The following is a 25122-nucleotide window of genomic DNA, read 5'->3' on the forward strand; positions in this document are numbered from 1 at the left end:
GTTTGATTTGTATGTAAACAGAGACAATTTGAACAGGAAGGTCATTATAAGAAAATACATTTTATGCAATGTCCATTGTACAGTCACTTTTCCAACTCTATCTACATTAACATTTCTAAAGCAAGACTTTGTCTCCTCTGCTAGACTCCCAAATCTTTGTCCCATTGAAGTCAATGGCAAAACTCCCACTGACTTCAACTGGACCAAGAAGTGCCCCTAAGGAAAGAAATGCAGGTCTGAGACAAGCTTTGTGCAAGATTCTCCAGATCAAAGAGGGCTACCTAAAAGAAGCAGGCCCAATGTAGGCCAAGAGGTAGATTTTGTAAAAATAAAGTTTTATAAAACTCAAGATCAATAGAAACATTGCTATTAAAATCCCAAAGAAAAGTGTCTCTGCAGTGGCTCCAGTCCAAACACTGAATTTGTATTGGTGCAAGAGACCCTGAAAATGTACATGCCTAGTCTAATTTTATTATCCCAGATGGGTGAAATGTACACAGTCAACCATTTAAAAAATATGATTTTTAACCCGACATTGTCTCTTTAAATAAAAGAGCTGAAAAGGTCTCTGGTTAAATGCTTTGCAACTTTTTTTAGGATAATGGGAAGCTCTAAGGACTTTCCTCCATTCCCCCACCCTTTACTCCCCCTCAGAGGAGACCCACCTTCTGGAGCTCATCATCTCTGCTCCTTTACTCAGCTGGAGAAGGGTTTACTTGAGAATATTGCAGTGTGCATCCACCTGCCCGTCAGGGGCACTATGGCCAGCTCAGGAGATGCTTTGTGTTTTTAATGGGAATTTTGAAAATAAACTGAAGAAAGTCAGGATGACGTTGCTGGCACTTGGCCACACAGTGGGTCGTGTGGTTTAAAGCAGTTCTACTGTCTTCAAAATCATGCCTTGTACTTGAAAACAGATCATCTTTAGCCCGTTAACTGGCCTAGTAAGAGCTTCACTCCCAAGGCTCTTCTCCGAAAGTTATTCTATAAACAGTAAAATCTCTAATGACTCTCTCGTATCTACCAAAGTTAGACAAAGATAAATAGGCACTGTAACAAGAGATTTGTTTCAATGTCATGAAGAATATAGCATTAATAATAAAGGCCTCTGGGCAGAGCTATATACTCCTAGACTCCCAGAGTCTATGTGGCAGCACAGAGGTAATCTCTACAATTTTCCCAACAAACAAATGAACAAATACATTAACTAGAAGGAAGGGCCAAATCCTCTAAGAATTCCAACCCTTGAGCACCATAGGAATTGAGGCAGCTCAGCACCTCACTGGATTGAACAGGGGGTGTGAATAACTGCACACTGCATAAAGTCAGCCCTGTTTGCACCATGGTAGCTGTTCAACACAGTGAACATGCAGTTCAGTCATGCAGTGTAGATGCAACTGAACTGTGTCCCCAACCTGTGCTATAACCTTGGACCATGCAATTACTCATTTCATAATGTAATTGGGACCTTATTGAAACAGAGCTGAGAAGATGCAAGGGAACTACATGGTTCCTGGTGAACAAGGAGTTAACTCAAACTTTTTGCACAAGCACTGGGATAGGACAATAAGAGTGGCTACTGAAGAGAAAGATAGGTATCTATGTCTTTTTTTCCTCACTGGGTAAGTTTTCCAGCCAAGGGGCTTATTGGGCTGGGTTGAATCCCAGGCTAGGGAATTTTCTGTTTACTCTTTCTGCTCATGATAATGTATTGTGATTGCTTGTTATAAATGTTATTCCCTTAAGAAAAGACCTTGCTGACTGTGACCATTTTACTTTCTCTGCTGAATCATCCCAACACCAAGGTAGGTGTGCTGTAACTTCAGGTAGATGCTACCATGAGTCTCTAGCAGAGATGTTTGCAAAACATTGCAGCATATACTGTAAATGTAGCAATCTTCCAAGTGTGGAAGGGAAGCACTTTTCATTCTGCAGCTGTCACTCCTTGTGTTCATAGTTGGGGACTGTTGGCAAAACATGCTTTGTTGTTTCACAACATAACTGGGAAAATAAATAGGTTGTTACAATTAGTCAAGTTTAAAAGGAGACTCTTGGGTATAATTGTTGAAAACAAAACAACTTTAATCTGATGACTGTCCGTCTCAAGTAATTTGGTGCTTCCCAATTAGCTCTTTTAATTGGGCTAATTGTAGAAGTTCTACAGGGCTGGATGGAGATAAATAATTTCACTAATATTTTGAATATGCTGGATGAAATAGAAAGGAGTGGATTCTCAAGAGCTGAGGATAATTTTAGATACAGGACAGATGGTGCACTAGGAACACAGGGGCGGCAGTGTGTTCAGCTTAGCATGAGGAATACCTTGCATTGCCCTCCAGCGAACCATGTGCTGACAAATAGGACCACAATCTACCCCCACCAGACAGAGGTATTATTGCCACAACACAGTGCATTGGAGAGAGCAGTGGTGGAGGAAGCAAAGAGGCAGAGGAGAGTGAGGGATCCCAGAGAACATCCTGAACCCTACTCAGAAGTGGGGTACTTCTATGATGAGACATAAAACAGGAGTCCTGACCATTAAACATCCCATGGCAGGTTCTGCAACAGTTGGGATGTTAAACTTTTGTGTCCTGACCAAATTCCCACAAGGGCATCTCTACTCTGCTTCCCTAAATTCCCCCTGCGGCTTCAGTTGGATACAGTCTTCTTCCTCATTTCCTGTCCAAAACAGAGGAAGAAATGGGGCATAATACCTGGATCTTACGGACCAAGTGGACAGAGAAAAAACAATACAGAGACTGTGAATGGCCACAGAAAGATCTACATACAGATGAGAGTCTTTAAAGGAATCTGGCTCCTTGGAGTAATGGGGCTATATAAATGTAAATATTTTACTGTTATTTATTTAATTATTGCTGGATTTCTAATCATACTGCTGGACTTTTTAAACATGCTATGGAGCCATTCCACAGGCATGGTTATATTCAGCCCCACCTTTTTTGCAAAGTAGCAACAGCGTATTGCAATGGTAACTGGAAAAGCAAGAGACAGTTTAGGAGACAGATGCGGGGTTGCAACCCAATGGGGTTCGATATATGACAGAGGTGACTGTGTAAATCTCAGAGGGAAAGGGAGCCAGTTATCCCATGTAACACTATGCTGCTAGAAAACAGTGGTATCAGGCAGCCCTAATGGGGAGAGGCAGATTTGATAAAAGCAACTACCTTCATAGAAAAAGTAGAGCACCAATAGCTTCGAGAAACCACAAGCATTTTCAGCTCTGGGCTATAATTGCATTTTAATCAACATCAAGGAGAGTATAGAGGAGCACATGAACCTTTGGCCTTAATAATTCTGTATGAAGTCATCCAACTCAACAGGAATTATTACCACCACCAACAGCTAAGAAAACATGTAAGGTTTGCTTCCCAAAGCAGTTCTGGTTTTGTAAGTGAATGTGGTCATAAAATGCAGTGGTATATATGGCCTTTAAGAGTTACACCAGTTCTATGCCACAGGAATACCTTTCCCTGTGATTTACTACTTTCCATTTATTAACATATATGCTTTATACTCAGATTATCTCCATGACATAGGCCAGGCCACCTCCTTTTGCATCTCAGCCTGTCTGTGGCTACCTTTGGAGGAATAATAATGTATTTCAAAGTACTTAACAAACATTAATTAAGCCACACACACAACACCCCCCACGCCTCCTGCGTGGCAGATAAGTAAACATGAGTTCCATTTCACAGATAAAAATACTGAGGGACAGAAAGGACAAGTGACTTGCCCAAGGTCACCCAGCAAATCAGTGGCACAGCTTGGAATAGAGCATGGGAATCCTCACTCTTGGCCCTGCTTCTCTGAGCACTAGACCATGCTGCAAGTTCGGACTGGAATACTTGGTGTTATTGATGTGTTACTGTACCAAGCAGGGGCTATTTACACTGTGACATTCATGTGGAATTTAAATTTAGCACATCATTTTTCATAGCATTTCTGTCATTTTGCTGCCTTCACAGTGTCCATGTGGCCAACTTACTGGCACCATCAAAAATGTCTGCCGTGGCTATTTTCAGTGGAGGAGGACAACAGTTGAAACCCTGAGTAGTCTATTGGAAATCAGCAAAACCAAAAAGACACTCCTCTCCTCAGGGGCACAGCTGATTAAGTTAACAAAACAGAGAATCCTGTTAGGTGCTGGAAAGTTCATTTGTTCGCATCATAGAAAGATGAAAACAGAGAATGATTGGCAGAGCTCGGACCTGTTTTCTACATGTCTTTGAAGCACATAGAATACTTGTGGGGGAGATCAAAAACAACAATAATTGCAAAATCTCAAGGCTTTAACTGTTACCACAATAAATAATGAGGGGGTCTGTGTGTGATTTCTATTGCTATCTTAAAACCAGGAGGTGAGTGGATTTCCCTGCCCCTTGCCCTCTGCCCTGAAGGCAAAGGCCAACTTTATCAGATTTCTAAAGCATATTTGTTAGGTTTTCTTAATATTGCCTTACCAGAGCGGACTACCTTGATTCAACGCAATTAATATTAACCCTACACAGGCCAGGGGAGAGGGAGGGGCTATGGACTAGAATGTCTAACAGAGTTTTCCATCGAAACTTTCTATATTGATGATCTAATATTTTGTTTCATGTTTAGCAGTTTTTACTTTGCTAAAATAATCTCGGGCACTAACAAGCTGAAGTCATGCAAGTAAAAAATGTGGTTCTTTGCATTTGTTCTGATTGGGCTTCTACAAACTCCCTTGGTCTTTTATTAACTCTCCTCCACTTCCCCCCTGCTTTTAGTCAGATCTTTTGGCCTCTTTGGCTAGCTTACTCACTCTATATCAAACCCTGCTGTGACTCTACAGAAACAGGGTCTGACAAGGTCTGTGTTTACATCTGAAGTGGGGTTCTCACATGTTTTGAAAAGCCCCAACTGATAAATGAGAGCTCATCGCTCTCAGGGGGTGATCTGGGGGACGTGTCCCTTTAACACTGAAAGGGTGGCTATCCCTTTTGCCACAGCCCTTTCTCTTTTGTGAAAAATCAAGGAAATTAATGATGCTGGAAGGCTGAGAAAGGAGATGGGCTCACAAGAGCCCCAGTGAAGTCAAAGGGGCAGGTTTCTATTCTGGGAAAAACATCAAACTTACGACAAAATGGTTAAACAAAACTTACTACAACAAAGCCATTGCACTGGAAAGTAATTTTCCTGGAGGGCAAAGGACAGCTTCCTAACCTCAAAAAGAGCTTAAAAAAACAACTATCAATAGGACCAAAATTTTAAAAACTAGGAGACTGAAGTTAGGCGCCTAAATAAATGGCCTGTGTGACGTTGTGCAGTCTATATGGTTTCATAAAAACATGATAATAAGTGAATATAATGTAACTGGGATAGTTTTATAAAAATCTGATAAGTGACTATAATGCAAATGGGATATGCTTCGTGCAAAAGGTCTCTTGTAAGGTATCATTACAAAGCTTATAATCTACCGAGTATGATCATCTGATTTGTATAAATGTACCACTCTTGTATCTAAAACTAGAAATATAAAACATAACTCTGAGGGCCTATTGTAATTATGTAAAGTGTGGGCCATTAATAATGGTTTGGAATCTTGATGACTCCCATTAACAAGGACCATTGTCTGCAGATGACTGTGTTTACCTGTGAGTCTTCCTGTATATGTGTGTGCTGGCAAGTGAGTAATGAAGTCTTGCAGTGACATGTGATCATGTCACCTGAACTGGAATCCATCTTTAACCTGGTGCTTTTCCAGTGAGGGGGGGTGGAAACCCAGAGGGACAAAGGGTTCCCGCCTTATGCAAAAGATATATAAAGGGGTGGAAGAGAACAGAGGGAGAGAGGAGCCGTCATGGAGAAGCCCCTAGCTAACACCTAAGCTGGAACAAAAGCTGTACCAGGGGAAAGAATTGTGCCCAGGCCTGGAAGGTGTCCAGTCTGAGAAAAACTTACTGAAGCATCTCTGAGGGTGAGATTATCTGTATTTAGTTTGATTAGGCATAGATTTGCGCATTTTATTTTATTTTGCTTGTGACTTACTTTGTTCTGTCTGTTACTACTTGGAACCACTTACATCCTACTGTCTGTATTTAATAAAATCACTTTTTATTTAGTAATTTACTCAGAGTATGTATTAATACCTGGGGGAGCAAACAACTGTGCATATCTCTCTATCAGTGTTATAGAGGGCGAACAATTTATGAGTTTGCCCTGCATAAGCTTTATGCAGGGTAAAACGGATTTATCTGGGTTTAGACCCCATTGGGAGTTGGGCATCTGAGTGCTAAAGACAAGCACACTCCTGTGAGCTGTTTTTGGGTAACCTTGCAGCTTTGGGACAAGTGATTCAGACCCTTGGTCTGTGTTAGAGCCAGACAGGAGTGTCTGACTCAGCAAGACGGGGTGCTGGAGTCCTGAACTGGCAGGGAAAACAGAAGCAGGGGTAGTCTTGGCACATCGGGTGGCAGCTCCCAAGGGGGTTTCTGTGATCCAACCCGTCACAGCCTGATTTTCAAAAGTGCTGCCAGTGATTTCAGCAGGTGCTGTATGCCCAGCACTTTTGAAAACCAGGCCATTTATTTAGAAGCCTAAATAAGGATTTAGGAGCCTAACTTTAGGCATCTATTTTTGAAACTCTTGCCCTAGATCCTTTAATGATATTGACAAATCAGGGTTTTTTTAAACCACACATTATCACAATGCCTCCCCAAAACAAAACTGAACACAAAATTCAAGAGTCCTACCACATTTAAGTGAAACCTGTCTGAAGCGATCACATAAGGTCTCAACAAATCACTTGCTTAACAAAGGCTGTTTTCTAATCAAGGTGGAACAGAACTGTACTCAACTGAATGGGGTTATGATGAAATGGTCTCAAACCAGGAGGTTGCTTACTTTATAATACACTGAATTTCTACAACACCTTTCACCTGAGGATCTCTAATCCTTACTACAAACATCCTTCTTAATTAAAGAAAATCTTTATCAATATTAAAGAAGCTTCTCAGCACTATTGTGAGGTAAATAAGGGATCTATCAATCACTTAATTCCTCCCAGAAATATGCAGCCATTGGAACTGATGCAATTCTTCTACCACTTAGTAGCAAAAATCCCATTGACTTTAATAGTGCGGAGTCGGGCTGACAACACTGAAGGTGGAAGATAGCACAAACTGAACTGAGCTCTTGGAGAGTACACCATTGCAGGAACTCTCAAACTTGATTGCACCGCGACCTGCTTCTGACAACAAAAATTACTACATGACCCTAGGAGTGGGGACAGAAGCCTGAGCCCGTCCGAGCCCCATGGCCCAAAGCCTAAGCCTGAGCTCCACCGCCCCATGCAGGGGGCCCAAAACCAAAGCCCAAGGGCTTCAGCCCCAGGAAGGGAGCCTGTAACCTGACCCCCCGCCACCCAAGGCTGAAGCCCTCAGGCTTCGACCCCAAGTGGTGTGGCTTCAGCTTTGGCCCTTGGCCACAGCAAATCTAAGCCAGACCTGGCGACCCCACTAAAAACGGGTTGCGACCCACTTTGGGGTCCCAACCCACAGTTTGAGAAATGCTGGGTTAGAGGGAGTGGTTTCGCAGTCTATCAAACCAGTATTCAGGGCTGATCCTGCCAGGTACAGAGCACTGTCAATTCCTACTGCTCTTAATGTGTTGAATGTGATGCAAACTAGAGTGAAAGGAAAGAGGGTCTCATGTTGCTCTCTAGTGACTCCTTTTGGCCAGTTTAAGGTACCAAGTTGGTAAACTGAAGAGAGAGCAATGTCCGGTCTTCCCTGGCCAGATGGCGGGGGAAATTGAGGAGACCCTTCCCCTCCTCCCCAAAAAATCACAAACACACCCAGTGAGAAAGCCTTAGGTTTGAGAAGGAGCAAGGAAAGAGCTGGCTGAAATTCTGGCTCACTGAAGTCAAATGGGAGTTTTGATGTGGGACTTCAATGGGGTCAGGATTTCACCCCTGTTCTTTTTCACTGGCATGCTTTATTGTTCATCTCTTCGGCAGATCCTGTTAATTCACAGTAATTAATCATATTTATATTGTGTGTGTCTCCAGCACTGGTTCATTAGACACATTAGAGCAATTCAAATCAATAAGGCCATCTACAACTCAGATAAACACAATAAAACTAAATTGGTAGAGTCTGACTCATTATTTAAATGCATTACTTTTGGATAAACATTTTCAAATCCTAATCCAAAGGTTCACATTTCCAGTTACATAAGCTCATCCTCTGAGCACTTTTTAGATTTTTCTGATCATCACAAATCTGACACACACACTGTTTATTTAAGGATATATTTTTCCCATGACCCTTCAGAGTCACTTCCTTCCACCAAATCTCCACGCAAGAGGAGCTCATTAGAAATGAAACAGGAGGAAGTGCAGTAAAGTGTGTTTACCTTGCTAGGGGGGAAAAAACAGATCCAACAACAATGAACCATTATATGAAAAATGAGTTTGAGTCTCTCAGCAGCCTGATATCAAACCTGGAGACCTTGTGATCTGCCTGGGCAAATGTGCTGCATTGTCTAATCAGAACCCTTTTTGGACTGGAGAGGAATAGTAAAAAATGAGTAAGAAATGGAATTTCCATGGAAACTTGGAAGCAGATCTAGTGTTATTTGCAGTACAAGCCTTTGTCTTCTAGTTTACACAAATCCCAGCTATTATTTTCTTTGCAGCGCAAGTTTGGGCCAAACACTGTCACATTAAAGCTGTGCCAGTCAATTTTATCTTCTGCCCAGCACGACTGTCCGCACAAAGTTAGAGACACTGCTACAAAGAGTGGCCTGGTATTTATTTTGCCAGAAGCCAACAAAACTTCCCTTAGCAAAGGGAGAAGATTTGGAGTTCTTTTTTGCTAATCCTCAAAAGAAGGTGAAAGCAACCTAGAAAATGTCTCTTGTTTACATCTGACACCACAGCCTGGCAGTCAGCCAGAGCCTTGGCAGATGTGCCCTGCATTAATGGGAACTTAACTAGTTATTCATATTAGGTCAATTACATGCTAATACTTTCCATATACCTTGGGGTGAGACACACATTGTTGCAATCTCAGGACCTATATTTACAGGTAAATTAGTTGAGGGAATGTATCAAAACTGTTATATTTCATGAGCTTTAAAATATGCCCTTTGTCATCCTAGCTATAAAATTATGCCTGACAGGTTAGAGATTTAGCTTTCTTTATTGCTAGCCATAGTCTTGTGGTCAGTGAACTGCACATTTATCACACAATTGAGATTTGTGCTGCCGGTGTTTTTATGATTCTTTAGGGAAATCTTTAGCTTTGTTGAAATAACAGTTATTGCACCAAAGTCAGACATAGATCTTTACTTAAGCCTTTGAAATATCCCATTCTAGTTCACTGTTTTTACTGTACCAAGGGCAGATATAGAACCTGGGATCCTGGATCTACTCCACCGTCAGCAGGATTTTAGTAATATATAAGAGATACACATATAAAAAAATTAAATCAGGGGAACAACATTAACTTCAGTGGTGTTTTGGTTTTCTAAATTAGAATTCTCCTCCCAAGAAAGAAATCACCCAGGAAATACTTTGCAATCACCTTAGGAAATCATAATTAATAAATGTGACTGGGCTACCTGATAATATATTCCTGGTTTCTATTACATCACCTCAGACTGTTTTACCTGTCAGCCTGACCTTAGACAGAAAGGCCTTGAATTCAGAGAGAAGGACTGATCTACAATTCGGTTAACTGGTGCTGTTGCAGTCTGCTACAGGGGTAGGAGGTGTGGGGTAGGAGGCGGACGTGCCTGTGATTAGCACCAGTTCCTAAGGAATGATCGAGATTTACTTGTGAACAAGCCGATTACAAGGCCATCCCAGTTCACATCACCACATTAACATCTCTGTTCAGTACCTGAAAGCAGGGACGGTGCAGTCTCACAATATCTGGGAAAGCTAAATTGCATTGAAGCGCTCACATCTAAAAGCTTTTCTCAGTATAGCAGAGGCTCTAATGGGTAACTGGGCACATACCATTCTGCACTCCCTGCTGTGTTTGTGATGGGATAGAAAAGAGAAGCAAAAGGAAAAAATCAGGTTGGTTCATAGTAGAATAATTCATATTCCAACTTCCAGGCTCAGAGAAATTCAATTTACAAGATACAGAATAGCTCCACATTCTGAGAATACTATGTTATATAGCTGCCCCTTAATACTGTAAACTAAGGGCATGATGTTGCAAGCTGCTGAGCATCTCTTGAATAGTAGTGAGCACTCGAAACCTGCACTGAGACTTCAATGGGATTGGAGGGTGCTCAGCACATGACAGGATTGGATCCTAAGGAAGTGCTCATAGGAGGCTTCTTAATGCACCAAAATAACCTGTCGTTTTCTTTCCCATCCTCTTGTCTGTTCTGGCTCTCCCAGCCAGGAATAATCTCCTTATCTGATACGCTCACACTTCCAAGGCCTTGGTAATGACTCGTGACCCAATCATTGGTTTTGGAATCAAGAATATCTCCATCTCTGGATGACAGACACTACATACAGACAGGCTGAGTCAGTGATAAAGCCAAGAGGATTGCACAAGGCATCTTTTGCTTAAAAGGTTCCCCTTTTCACATTTTTACTGCAGTCATTTTATTCTACACATTCCAAAATAAGGGTAGACAACAGAAGCATTGCCCTGTCTCCTGAAAACTCAAAGCTATTTTTTTATTTTCAAGAACCTCTCCACATCTCAGGCTGATCCTTGTCAAGGCCAAGCAACCCATTGTGTGTGTGTGTGTGTATAAATGAAGTACTGGTGAAAAGTGAAGCCCTGGAGACTTAAGTCCTCTATTTATCCCTAAAAAGGCAATGGCAGAGCAAGTTTCCCCACATCTCTCTGCCAGTGTGACTGAACCTGCCTTTGGCAGGGTCACCCATGATGGGAGGAGCCAGGTTCTTCATGGCCCATTCAATTTTTACTGTCTCTGCTTAAGCATTCAGCAAGAGGTGGTGGGTTTTGTGATGTGGACATCTTTCTACTGAGAACTAGTCTGACACATTCATTCAGAGAGACCACTGAACAGTCACTGCCAAACTCAAGGGTTAAAAAATTATGAGTCATGCTCTCAGAATCATGAGATTGGCTTTAAAATCATAAATGTTGAGTTCTTTATAGTTGCCTTTTGATTTTTTAACTCTTTGGTTCACATTTTCAAGCTTTTTTTCAGGATAGAGGGATAAGGGCTAGAAACTTGCTTTTTTTTTTTAATGAAAGTTTAGATTCTCACATAATCACATTACTCTAGGAGCTGTCTCTTTAAGAAAAAACACCAACTGTCATGAGATAAAAATCACAATAGTCAGCAACACTGCAGTCAGCACATGGTAACAACTTTCAGTCCCTATTTAACTGGTCTGGTTTTAAATCAGTGACCTAGAGATTAAAATGCTATATCTTATTAAAAATCTCCTCCAGTCACCCCCAACTTTATTCACTTTACTTCCCTAGAGGTTTTGTCTAGCACAACTAATTAACAGCCCCAACAACTGCTCTAAGTTATGAGTATCTTGAACGGGCGGTCTGTTGGCTGTTCCCTCTCCTGGGCATGCTGCTACGTCAGGGCCATTCCCCAGTGAGGAGACCCTTTATGTTGGAATGTGGCCCACAATTAGGGCCACTAGTTGTATACTGGATTTAGGCTGTTTTTAACTGAGGAAGCATGTACAGTAATTGCCTTAAGTGCCCACCCAAAAATCAGTAGAAAGCAGTTGCTTAGTATAGATGTTTTTAAAATGCTGAACAAACACTGTCCTGGAAATCCTGGGGCTAGTTTAAAGGATTCCTTAAGATCAGAGGGTTGCCTAATGAGAGGTTGGGAACCTTGGTGCAAGTTCCACTCTAGGCTGATGGAGTGATGCTTAGGTTTTGTGTGAGTATGTAAAAAGAAAGTGTCATGTATGGCTTTATATGCAACCCTAGCCACGGAGAACACTGAGCATGTCATTCAACTTTACACTTCAAATATGCTTCCCTTTTGTATATTGAAAATTCTACTAACTCAATTTTAGATTATGCAAAGAAAGAGGAAGTAGCATGACTCAGCTCTATGCTACAATGGCTGGAGCAGATCCAGACCTAGCAATCCTTTGGGTTTTCCTTTTCCTTACCAAAATACAAGTTTGCAGCTTGGATAATGTCAAGCATGCAGTGTTTGGGTAAAGAACGCAAAATGGGCAGTGTGCCTGCCCTGGTCCTTGTGTCAAGCAGGAGCTCTTTACATTTATGGGAAATTCTCCGCTGCAGAATTAGGAAGAAAGCACAAAATACAGAAGGGCTCAGAATTTACCCACTGCCAAACTGCCAAAGAGGAGCAACCTTCTGAAAATGTCACCTCCTTCCTAGCTATAGAATTTCAAGGAAGGTTAATGGCGATAGTGATGGTAATAATAATAAATAACGCTTTGTACTGCTATGGTGACTTCCATCTGAGGCTATCAAAGAACTGAATAGACGTGAATTCATTAAGCCTCACCTCCCACCAAACTGGTAAATACTTTTACTATAATCTCCATTTACACAAGTGGAACTGAGGCATAGGGAGGTTAATGATTTGCCCAAAGTCACACAGCGAATCACTGGTGGAGCTGGAATAAGACTCAGGAATCCTTATTCCCATTGCCTCGTTCTAACAGCAAGACAAAACAGCTTCTCTATAAACCTTAACTGTCTAAAAAACATTCCTGCTCCTCTAACCATTTTGTTTCACAGAAATGAGGGATTATACATCTTGGAAGTAAACTCGTCACACTAGGGAACTCTGATGTGCTTGTGTATCAACAGTATTCAAAACAGCATCCTCAAGTCCTTAACTCAGTCCTCACTCAGCTTCTAACAATGTCAACGTGAGTTACAAGTGCTCTGCAGCACTCAGGATTTGGCTCATAAAAAGGGATCTGATGTCTGAGTAAGAACTGAGTAACAACTTCAGGAGTTGGCCCTTTAACTTGTTGGCAAAAAGTGAGCCTATTTGCTAGTATCTGATGATGAAATAAGGTCTTTACAGATAAGGTCCTAATTTTTTATCTCACATTCAAGTTAATACCTACCTCTGTGCCTTTCAGACACTTGCCTCCATTGTGAAGATCACACATCAGTCATTTTTTACATAAACTGTAATCAGGAGAGGTTATCCAGGCTCTTCTTTTTAAACTACCTGCACTTTATCTATTAAGGAAACCAAGGTATTGCTTGCATAAAACAATGCTCTGGGTTGTATATATAGGTGAGAATGCGTGACCAGTGTCAGGAAGCTTGCATCATATACTAACCAATTGCACATTGCACTGGAGAGGTCACCAGCCAGCTGGACCACCACTTCTATTTTTTTGAGTATCCTTTTTGTACATTTTAAGAAACACTTGCTTCAATTACAGGATATTGTCTGTTCCTTTACACTTTGCCAATCTCACTGACTTGTCTTTTCCCCCCACAGTACTGACTGTTGCAATATGGCAACACTGTAAAACAGAGTAACCCAAAAGCAGCTCAAGAGAAGGGAAGGGGAGCAGCTCTCCATTCACTTAAAAGGGGGACTCCCAATAAACACTTATCTTATCTGTCCCAAAAAACTCTGTTGAACTAAAACGGAAAGTCAGACCTAAACCCTCAAAAGCCAGGGAATTCAGGCCTGTTGACTCTGGGGCCTTAACTCAAGAGAAAACAAAGAACCATAGGAATATAGGACTGGAAAGGATCTTGAGAGGTCATCTAGTCCAGCCCTATGTGCGGCAGCAGGACTAAGTAAACCTAGACCATACCTGACAGGTACTTGTCCAATCTCTTCTTAAAAACCTCCAGTGATGGGAATTCCAAAACCTCCCTTGGAAGTTGGTTCCAGAGTTTAACTACCCTTATTATTGTTAGAATGTTTTTCCTAATATCTAACTTAAATCTCCCTTTGGGAAGACTGAGTTCATTACTACTTATCCTATCTTCAGTGAACATGGAGGACACTTGATCTCCTTCCTCTTTTTAACAGCTCTTAACATATTTGAAGACTATTAGGCTGGCCCCCCTCCCCCCCAATCTTCTTTTCTCAAGACTAAACATGCCCAGTTTTTTAAAGCTTTCCTCATAGATCAGGTTTTCTAAACCTTTTATCATTTTGTTGCTTTCCTCTGGACTCTCTACAATTTGCCCATATCTTTCTTACAGTGTGGGGCCCAGAACTGGACACAGTACTCCAGCTGAGGCCTCATCAGTGTCGAGCAGAGCAAGACAATTACCTCCCATGTCTTGCATACAACACTCCTGTTAATACACCCCAGAATGATATTATCATTTTTTGCAACTGCAACATATTGTGGACTCATATTCAATTTGTGATCCACTAGAATCCCCAGATCCTCTTCAGCAGTACTACCACTGAGCCAGTTATTCTCCATTTTGTAGTTGTGCATTAAGTGAAGTACTTTGCACTTATCTTTATTGAATTTCATCTTGTTGAATTCAGACCAATTCTCCAATTTATCAATGTTATTTTGAATTCTAATTCTGTCTTCCAAGGTGCTTGCAATCCCTCCCATCTTGGTGTCATCTGCAAATTTTATAAGCAATACTCTCTACATAATTATCCAAGTTATTAATTAAAATATTGAGTAGTACCAGACCCAGGACTGACTCCTGTGGGACTCCACAAGATTCGCCCTCCCAGTTTGACTGTGAATTTCACTTTGAGTATGGTCTTTCAAACAGTTGTGCACCCACCTTATAAGTTCATCTAGACTGCATTTTCCTAGTTTGATTATGAGAATATCATGTGGGACTGTGTCAAAAGCCTTTCTAAAATCAAGATATATCATATCTACTGCTTTCCCCCTATCCATTAGGCCAATAACCCTGTCAAAGAAGGAAATTAGGTTGGTGTGGCATGACTTGTGCTTGACAAATCCATACTGGCTATTCCTTATATTGTTTAATAATTTGTTGCATGTTAAGAACAAAGGTCAGCTTGCGTCCTGGATATTTAGTCTGGCTTTTCTAGCTTTTGTGGGTTTAAATCATGCCTTTACAGTTAATTGTTTGTTTGTTTTTTAATAAAAAATGTTTTTATTGTTTTTATTATGGTTCTTCGAAACTAAAACAACCACCAGTTCATTGTTTTCCTGTACATTTCTCCTCCATTTCTAGTATCAGCCATCAGCCTGTACTTGCATGGAGGTGTAATGAGTGACATAATGGGTCTCTACAATCACTGGGTTCTATGATTCACTAATTCAGCATGATAAACTGCCTCTCCAGAAGAAAGTTTCTAAAGTAATCATAAACACAGGAAGGCTGACTTCATCATCTACCCTCATGTCCACACAGCATTGAAAAGAATAAGGCCATGTCTACACTAGCATTTATGTTGGTAAAACTCAGGGATGTGAAAAATACACCCCCCGAGCGACATAAATTTTGCTGGCATAAGCGCTCATGTGCACAGGGCTATGTCAGCGGGAGACGCTCTCCCACCAACATAGCTACTGCCACTCGTTGAGCTAGTTTTATTATGTTGACGGGAGTGCTCTCTCCAATCGGCATAACGTGGCTACAGGAGCGCTCTTACAGCAGCACGGTAAGCTTGTAAGTATAGACAGAGCCTAAGGATCTTGTGCAGACATCTAGTCCATAGCATCAGGGAATTATGTTATCACCTGGTGATGTCTTGACTCGAATATCACAGTTCATTCTTGCATGTGTAGGTGGGACTATGCTATGTTATAAATATGTTACGGGATATTGCTACAGCCCAGCCTCTACAGGGCTATAACTTGGTCTCAGATATGCAGACCAGATCAAACCACATTAGAACATGATTCCACAATCTGGGGCCTGGTGCAATTGACTGGTGTAAATCAGCATAAGTGTAACTAAAATCAATGAAGCTACAGCAGTTTACACCAGCTGAGGATCTGGCCAATGTTACTGTCAGCACAGACATGCCTCTAATGCCCTGCCCACACTATGGCTAAAATTGTGCTAACAACAATTCTGTTTAATCTCAGTTGTTGCTACCATGGTTCCCTTGACCAGCGTGGACAGGAGGAATTCTTTTAAAGAATTGTAGACACCATAAATATCCAGAGGCCCAGTCCCAACAAAACTCCAATTCATAGACAGGATCTTAACTGACATGCCCAAATCTTTAGCTTGATTACGGAGAATAGTTAAGGGCCCATCTACACTATTAGTTGTAATTACCTTGTAACCAAGTCAGGGAACAGCTGTATTTTAATGCTGTAACCAGTCCCCTGATATAGTGATATCTGTAGCACAGACTTGCTCATAGATGACTTGGTGTGAGAGGTCATCTTTAACAGTTTGGCTAGCACAGTACTCGGGGGGAAATAATATAACTATGCTGCCCAGACCCACTGAGCTAGAACCCAGCTAGCATGGGAACTTGTCATGTTTTCAGTTGCTTTGTGGACAGGCCTTAATTGAAATGATCTGAGCACCAAGATATATTGGAATTCACGTCCAAATGATCTGGATTTCCTTACACAGTACTAAAGAGTTAGCCAATAAATATTACACTACACTTCCATTTGTCTGATAATGAAGTTCACAGCATGGGACACTAGGTTAAACTTTTACTAGATTTCCAAGTCCAGGGTGCATTAGTTGATATTTCCTATTTACAGACAACAATGGGATTCTGCTATAATTAAAAAATGGTTACCTGTGGTCAATAACTGTTACATTGGAAGGAGGGATCCCCAAAATAGCACAACTCTGTACAAGTTCATTCTTACGAAGCTCCCCTTGATTGTAGTAATTTCCTGAAAATAACAAATGCAGTAACACTATTTACTTTACTTCAATTTAGCATGGAACAAACATCTCCATCCTCAAATCCTCAAAGCATCAACCATATGTAGTACCACATGTAAGATCTGAAAGTACTTAGTACTAGGGTTCCCCACCTAAGGAAGAGGTACATTATGGGGAGCAAGTCCTATAGCTTATACTCAGGAAACACTCCCTTTAGCCCAGTGTAAAGTTTTAGAACCCAATTCACCCACACTCTTGCCTTGACTTCAAATGGAGTTGCACATTCATCTCTTAGAGCAGAGTTTGACTCTTTATAATTAATGAGTTCTCTTGGTTGGAACACAGGAATTTGCCATACCATATCAGATGAATGGTCCATCTAGTCCAGTATCCTGTCTCTGACAGCGGCCAGTATCAGATCCTTCAACAGAAGATGCAAGAAAGCCCATAATGGATAATTATGGAATAACCTACTCTTAGGGAATTTTTTTTCTCTCTCCTCCCTCAATCTATTAATGTCTGGCTTATGTCCTGAAGCATGAGGGTTTATAGCTCTCTTACGTTTTTATCCTTTTTAGTGTTACAGCGAACAATCTTATTATCCATATAAATAAATGTCTAATCCCTTTCTTACTACTACTAACTCCTGGCCTCAATGATATTTTGTTGCAGTGAGTTCCATGGGTTAGTTATGCTTTGAGTAAAAAAGTATGTTATCCTTGTAAACTAATAAAATTCTAGCAAGTACATAAACTGATGTCTGTGTTCTCACATGTTACCTGTATGGGAATCACTGATATCTCATGATGTTAAAACTATTTGTCAAGGCCTTTTTACAAATATAGGGGAAATCACCTTTCCAATGAGAGAGGACCAAAAGCTCTTACTATTTTACAATAGCTAGGTGGCCTCCGTTAAATGAGATGGTACGTTGCAGTCCAGTTCTTGGCATACAAGTATCTACAACACAACTGGTGATAACTGGTCTCCTTAGGAAAGACCAAAAAATGAACTCCTTCCTCACTACTAGAGGTGGTAGGTCAGACTCTGTGTTGGCATAAATCAGTGTAGTTGCACTGACTTCAACAGAACTACACTAATTTACACCAGCTCAAGATTAGGTCCTCAGACTTCAGAACAGCAGTGTGTCAGTACTGTGTAAGAAACATGCCTACCTAATACTTATGATTTAACTGACAATTAAAGGGCTTAAGTTTCCAGTATGGTCATAAGCACCTTTCATGAGCACTAATATTCACATAAAACTAGAATACTGCAATAATGAAGCACTGTCAAAATTAACGAGACACGTATGAGATTTCCTATCATTATAATCTCTGTGTCGAGAAACTAATTCCTCAGAAGTCTGCACTGTTTCTAAAACAAATGTACTAAGTAATGTTCATGCAGGAGCTAATAGAGCAGAATTTGAAAGCATTTACAGAACCAAGAAAGGAATGTTAAAATATGTGAAAACAGCATTTAGAAAACAGCATTCTGTAAAACTTATAATAGACACAGTGGGACCAAGGCTAGCATGGAACCAGGATTCATTAACTTAAGACACAGGCTGCTTCTTGATTTAATTATTTTCTTCTCATTCTGCCTTCATGTTACCTGGTCTGTTTGTTAGCAAAAACAATGAGGAGTCCTTGTGGCACCTTAGAGACTAACAAATTTATTTGGGCATAAGCTTTCGTGGGCTAGAACCCACTTCATCAGATGCATGGAGTGGAAAATACAGGAACGGAAGGGGGTTGCCTTACCAAGAGTGAGGTCAGTCTAATGAGATAAATCTATTAACAGCAGGATACCGAGGGAGGAAAAAAAACTTTTGAAGTGGTAATGAGAGTGGCCCATTACAGACAGTTGACAAGGTGTGAGTAACAGTAGGGAGAAATTAGTATTGGGGAAATTAGGTTTAGGTTTTGTAATGACCCAACCACTCCCAGTCTTTATTCAGGCCTAATCTGATGGTATCCAGTTTGCAAATTAATCCAGTTCTGCAGCTTCATGCTGGAGTCTGTTTTTGAAGTTTTTTTGTTGAAGAATTGCCACTTAGCATGAATCATGAAAAGTCCAGGTTAGAGCTCAGCTGGCCTCAGAAGGCGTGCTACCCTGTGCAACATGGCAATTGCCACCAGTTATAACTTCCGAGCAATAACATGAAAAAGTCCTGCAGAGTTTTAATGTGTGATTCCAGTTTGTAGTCAGCTATTCTGAATTACACTGAACTTTTTATTATTGTGGGGTGAGTCATCAGAAACTAGCATTCATCTGGTGAAGTGCTGCAATCTGAGCTGTCAAAATCAGCTTTATATGATGCTCAGAGTGAAACATTAACCTCAGAAGAGACAACTTTTCTTATCACAATAAAATTTAGACTCTCTTACTGCAGCCCAGAAATGTGTCTCTTCAGGAGGCTCTGATACTGATCATCCATGGAAGGGATGACTTACTGAGCTAAACATCAGGTTGGAACTCTACAGCTTTCCTGGAGGCAGAGGCTCAGATCCCAGCAGGATCAACTCAAACCTAAGTCCTTTCTAGGTACATTTAAATACTTCTGTACAGTTTACTGTGTGAGAGTCTTTAAGAGACAGAGACTCTGCTTCTAATTCTTGTATCTTAATGATCCCATGATACTATTGGAAGGAGTGAGGATTTTCCTCAGCAAAAATTTACTCTGCTATTATGCAGTGTGCTGTATGTTAGTGAGTTGCTGACCTCCACTGCAGAGATAGCTATGCTTCAGTGACAATGTATGTATACAGGGCCAATTTCTGTCCTTGGATTACACGCACACAACTTCCACTGATGACAGGCACTACATAAATGCAAAATAGCATTATTGGCCAGCCATTGGTACTGAAAAGCATTGAGTGGTTAGTATTCCTGAACCTCATCCATGGAACTCTCTCAGTAGAGTGGCAGCTACTAACGAGAGCTATTGGGGTGTTAGTGCCACCAGTTATTCACCCTGGACTGTGTGACCAACAACAATTTGCTCACAGTGCTCTAATTCCAATGCATTCTAGTGGCATTTTTGGTTGTGATCTGACAATTGAAAGTGTGATGGTTTCTAAGTAGCCATTTTGCCTCCGTTTTAAAATTTCACAGAAGAAAATAATGGGAACCTTAATACAATATCTGATCAGCCTCATCTATTGCACAAACAAATGAAGGACCAACCATCTGAATCACAGGATCCTAATATGAAATTAAAAAGATCTGTAAGTCCATCCCCTTGCAAGGGCAGTTCCCTTACAAAAAAACATGAGTGATTAATCTGAAGCAGCACAAAAGACACTTTTTGATATGTGTGAAATCTCTGTAACAAGACTATTGCCAACGATTGTAAGGAAATTGATTTAAAAAAAGATTTACTTCTTTGGAAAAGCTGTGTAATGGTAGCATACTTGTATATAAGTAAGGCTGCGAGTCTGTCACGGACGTATGGATTCCGTGACTTTCCGTGATCTCCGTGACTTTTGCAGCGGCTGGTGCTGGCTCAGAGGCTGCCCGAGACAGGAAGCCCCTGGGCCAGCAGCAGCAATTTCGGTGTGTGGGAGGGGACTCAGGGCACCCCCGGACACACACACCCCGAGCACCCGCAGCCCCCAACCCAAGTTTTAGTTAGGCAGGTATTTTTAGTAAGAGTCATGGACAGGTCACGGGCCCGTGTATTTTTGTTTACGGCCAGTGACCTGTCCATGACTTTTACTAAAAATACCCATGACTAAAACGTAGCCTTATATATAAGAAATGCTCTAGACTGAGCTGGCTTGGTGGCATTGTGCTAACGTCTCTGCACAGTTGTGAGAAAGCCAAATGGGGTCCAGTTCTGGTCTCTCATGATCCAAGCCAGCAACAACACACCGGAGGCTGCATATTCAGCTCTGGATGGGTGACAGACTTTGACTGATAACAGAGTAACACCAATGGGCTCCAAATACTCCATCCCGGTCTTCTCACCTAGAGAGGTTTTAATAACTTGAAGCCTTGAGAATTGGGAACAGAAGAGTTGAGGGTAAGCTACCTAGAGTCTTGAGACCTACAGAGGGCCCCTTCTCCCATCAAAAAATGACTCAGATGTGCATTTGACACTACATAGTTTCTAATAAGGAAATTCATGACAAAAAGATTCTTGATCCTTAACTCACATTATAAGCTCCTTGGAGCAGGAACCCTATCTTTTATGTCTGTGCAGTGCCATGCACACTATAATGTTTTATAAACAATCGTATGTTTGTGATTCTACACAACCAAATGTCTTTCTTTTCATTTCTTTGCGCTATTATCTAAGTAATTGTAAAGTGTTTTGGGAGGTACAATTGGCATGGAACTCACTACCTCAGATATCGTTTTATTATACTTTTTACCAGTGGTTCCTAACCACTGATATCTATCACAGTACTAGTACTTCAGGATTTGGGGAATGGTCCTCTGGATGTACCCCTCCCACACACCTTAATCATTAGCCTCTCTACTGGTCTCCATGAGTTACCACGGCCTACTTTGCATTAAATTATATATGTTCTAGCCTGCTATCAAGTGGGGATTGCATCAAACTATAGTCCCGCAAGAGTAGTCTGAAGGGTCAGTTAGAGTGCAGATGTTTCTGGAGCACTATGAACTGAATAGCATGGTGATGTTTTAATGCATCACCATCATATTGCGTCAGGCACAACGATGCAATATTGTGTTTTGTCACAGTGTACTGATATTTTGTAAGCGATGCTACAGTGTATCATGATGGGACAATTACTTCACAATGGAGTGCACATCTACTACAAGGCCACACATAACATTGTGAAGTTGTAACATACAGTGTGATGTTGTGGTGTACTGAAGTCATAATGTGGTAAAATAGGGTTGCCTCCAGGATTGTCCTGGAGTCTCCAGGAACTGAAGATTAATCTTGAATTAAAGATTATATCATGTGATGAAAACTCCAGGAATACGGCCAAGCAAAATTGGCAGCGTTGGGTATGACACAACTCAGTTACATTATATCATTGTGAAGCGGGGTGATATCATGAGGATGTTGGCTACATCACAAAAGCCTAATTGGGTGATGTCACCATGGGATGCGACACAGGTAATGACATCATGGCATGATGATGTCACAGCATGAGGTGTCACTGGGTGCAGTGTGTTGGCATTTCCCTCATCTGGTCAATGTTGGCCAGACCCAGACCCACCCCCCCATTCCTCTTTCTCACCCTCCCTCCCTCCCTCACCTGAAGAGCAGCACAGCAGCCAGAGTTGGGCCTGAAACCTGCCCAGGCTGAGGATTGTGGGAGCAAAGAACATTGCTTCGTCATCAGGGTGCGCCGTCACGACCAGTGCACGTACGTCATCGGCCCGCGCTGGTCCCGCCGCACACAGGGTTTGGTGTCCCCAACCCGCGCCGCGTCGTCGCAGCCAGCGCGAGCCCAGCCACACCAGCGCAAGCAGCGCCGCCAGGAACGAACCCAGCAGCGCCAGCGCCATAGCGACCGAAACCGGAAGGGACCACGTCGTTCCGGGCGGGAACAAGGACAAGCGGCAGAAAGGTTCCGCGCCTGGAAGGGCTTTTCCCTGACCAAGGCTCTCTTCTTTGAGTGAACCCAGGAGGGAGTGACAGGGATAACACGCAGGGCTCACTCCCTTCCTTCACTGCCCTTCCAGAACTGGCCCACCACATGTCCCCCTTTGGGGAGGGGAAAATGAGCCCTTTGCGGGAACTCCACCCAGAATGGATTCATGCACAGAGAAAAGAGTTCCAGTCTCCCCACTCTGCAGGCTCCCACTGGGACATCAGAAAAGGCCACACCAAGGCCACAATGGGCCCCACATGCGTGTGGTTGTCACAACCCACCTTTAAAATCACCTCTACCAATGCGTGTATTTTGCTTTGTCCACAATAAATGAATTAACAATGCTTATAATCACTTGTATCGCTATAGTCCCAAGACTGTGCTAGATGACATACCAGCCTCATAGGAAGTACAGTCCTGCTCCAAAGAGTTTACACACCAAGTTCTTCCCTCCTGGTTTGGAGGCTCAGGTGAGATCCTGCAGTCAGGTCCAAGTGGATGGACCCTTGAATTCTACTGAAATCTGGGATCTACTCATGCAGATCCAGTTGCAGGATTATGACTTTACGTTGTAAACTTTTTGATGCAAGGACTGTCTTTATTATTTGTGTCTTGAACAGCACCAAATACATGAAGCTGACAAATAATAATAAATATAATAAATGTAGGACTTGAGGTCATATAATTTGTTTATCCCGTTGCTGCCTTCTAATGTAGATTACAGAAGCCACATGAGTTGGTTGTAATCTTCTAAATCATATAGAACTGAAGGAGCAGTAGGGTAAGAGGAGCATGCCGTCAGAAATTCCAGACACGTTCAGACCTCTGTGATGCACAACTATTATAACTGTGACAACATGAAATAGAAGGCATTTGGGTGCAGATTAGAGGTTGAAGTTACCATGAGAGGGAGATGGAGGGAATAGAGAAACAGGAAAAAGTATATACATTAAAATTAGAAAAGTAATAAAATATATTAAGAATGTTATTCCTGGGGATGTGCAAGGTAAAAGAGTAGTCACAAGGATAACGTCTGAACCACTTGGACAAAAGGTTGTAGAGCAGGATAAGGACTACGGTCTGGGGAAAATCAACATTAAAAAAGCTAAAAACTAAAAATACATGTACATTTGACATCTTACCTGCAGCTTATCTTGTTTTTACTGTTTATCTTGTCTATTTAGGACCTGAAGCTGTAGAGATTTGTGCGCGTGCTTAACTTTACACATTGTGAGTAAACCTATTGAAATCAATAGAACCACTCACAGTCCAGAAAATTAACCATGTAAGTGTTTGCAGGTTTGATATTATAAATTGTAAACACTTTAGGGCAGGGAGTGTCAGATCTCAAACTTGTATAGCACTTTAACACAATGGGGTCCTATTACTGCAATATAAATACATTTTAATATAATAATAAAAATAATAAAGTACACCCAGCTGCTAGAGTGTCAACCACCAAATAAATATCTGCAGTAATTATATGGACCATCACACCCCCACAAACATTGAAACAGGGCCCTTCACACTCAATGGGGTCTACGTGAGCATGGAAACAAGAGACTCTCACTCCCTAAAATATTAAAAACTACATCCACTAAAAGTCCCTTTTTTCCTGTGAAGAATGCCTGAGAATTGGGACCTCTCTGTGGTGTTATCACATTTAAAAATGCATGTTTAAAAAAAGATTATATAATTTATTTGCCGTGGGCAACCTGAAAAAGGGATATTTAAAAAGAACTGACATTTTAATTGCCTCACTAAGACATTTAAAAAAAAATCCTTCCTCACTAGAGGGAGATGCTTGAGAAAAATAGCACAAAATTAATTACAAAATGTGAGTCTCCCTGAAATTGAAACTTGGCAAGACTATGTCTCTGTTTTTTTCTCTCTCCCATTGCCCCTCAACCTATACAGCATGTATGAAACATTCACAGTGTAAAATATATTGCAGACTTGCCAAGTCTCATTCCGTTTCTGAGGGTGACTCCCTTAATGTAGGATTAATTTTTAAGGTAGTTCTAAAAATGATCTTTCACTTGTGTTGAAGGGTTTTGCTGTGCTCCTCTAATTGTAATAATTAATTTCTCACTCATTCACATTTTCACATCTTAACAGCTTTGCAGATGGATTTTTAAAAACATCTTGTGTGCATTGATAATATGTAAAGCTCTTTTCTCCCCTTTGCTGTATTCACTCTTATTTTAATCACACTGACATTGTGCATGTATGGGATTTGGATTTGCCTTCTCTGTTTATATGGCCCCAACCTATACAGCATTGCCAAACATTTCACCTATTATAAAATATATTGATTTGACCTTATTTGGAGTGTGTATGGAAAGACAGTTTTTCTGGGTATAATCCCATTAGTTTAATAAAATATCGCCAGAAAAATAAAGGATCATCTGTCTATTGCAGGCTCTGCTCCTGCATGCAGAGTCTTGGCAAACAGAACCACTGCAAGCAGAACTATCGCTCACCCGCTAATATTTAATGCACAGGTCGCATCATCAGGCGTTGGAATTGCTAATTTTGAGATGACAACGCTCGGGCTGCTCGTGTTGGTGCAACATATTGTCCTGTAAAAGACTACAAATGATTACAACCTCCCCCCGCAAGTGTCACACCGTAACCCTCTCCTCCACTGCTTAGTGTCCCCACCCACTATCAATGGCTGGCACCTGCCCCACGTCCTTTCTCTCCTTCCCACGGTGAGTTCCCCGTCATGTTCTTGCCCCCCCCCCCCCCCC

General features: G+C 41.5%; 1 protein-coding gene across 1 annotated transcript in view; it reads right to left on the bottom strand.

Moving 5' to 3' along the window:
• Positions 1-22537, bottom strand: part of PIGL (phosphatidylinositol glycan anchor biosynthesis class L) — a 74910-nt gene extending 52373 nt beyond the window's left edge. Inside the window, 3 exon segments of the mRNA XM_024218495.2 lie at positions 16696-16795; positions 22031-22442; positions 22445-22537. Coding sequence (XP_024074263.1) covers positions 16696-16795; positions 22031-22442; positions 22445-22537 — 605 coding nt within the window.
• Positions 22538-25122: the final 2585 nt, after the last annotated feature.

The sequence above is a fragment of the Terrapene carolina genome, unplaced genomic scaffold, assembly GCF_002925995.2.
Source record: "Terrapene carolina triunguis isolate 2854851 unplaced genomic scaffold, T_m_triunguis-2.0 Scaffold231, whole genome shotgun sequence".
NCBI classification, from domain to species: domain Eukaryota; kingdom Metazoa; phylum Chordata; order Testudines; family Emydidae; genus Terrapene; species Terrapene triunguis.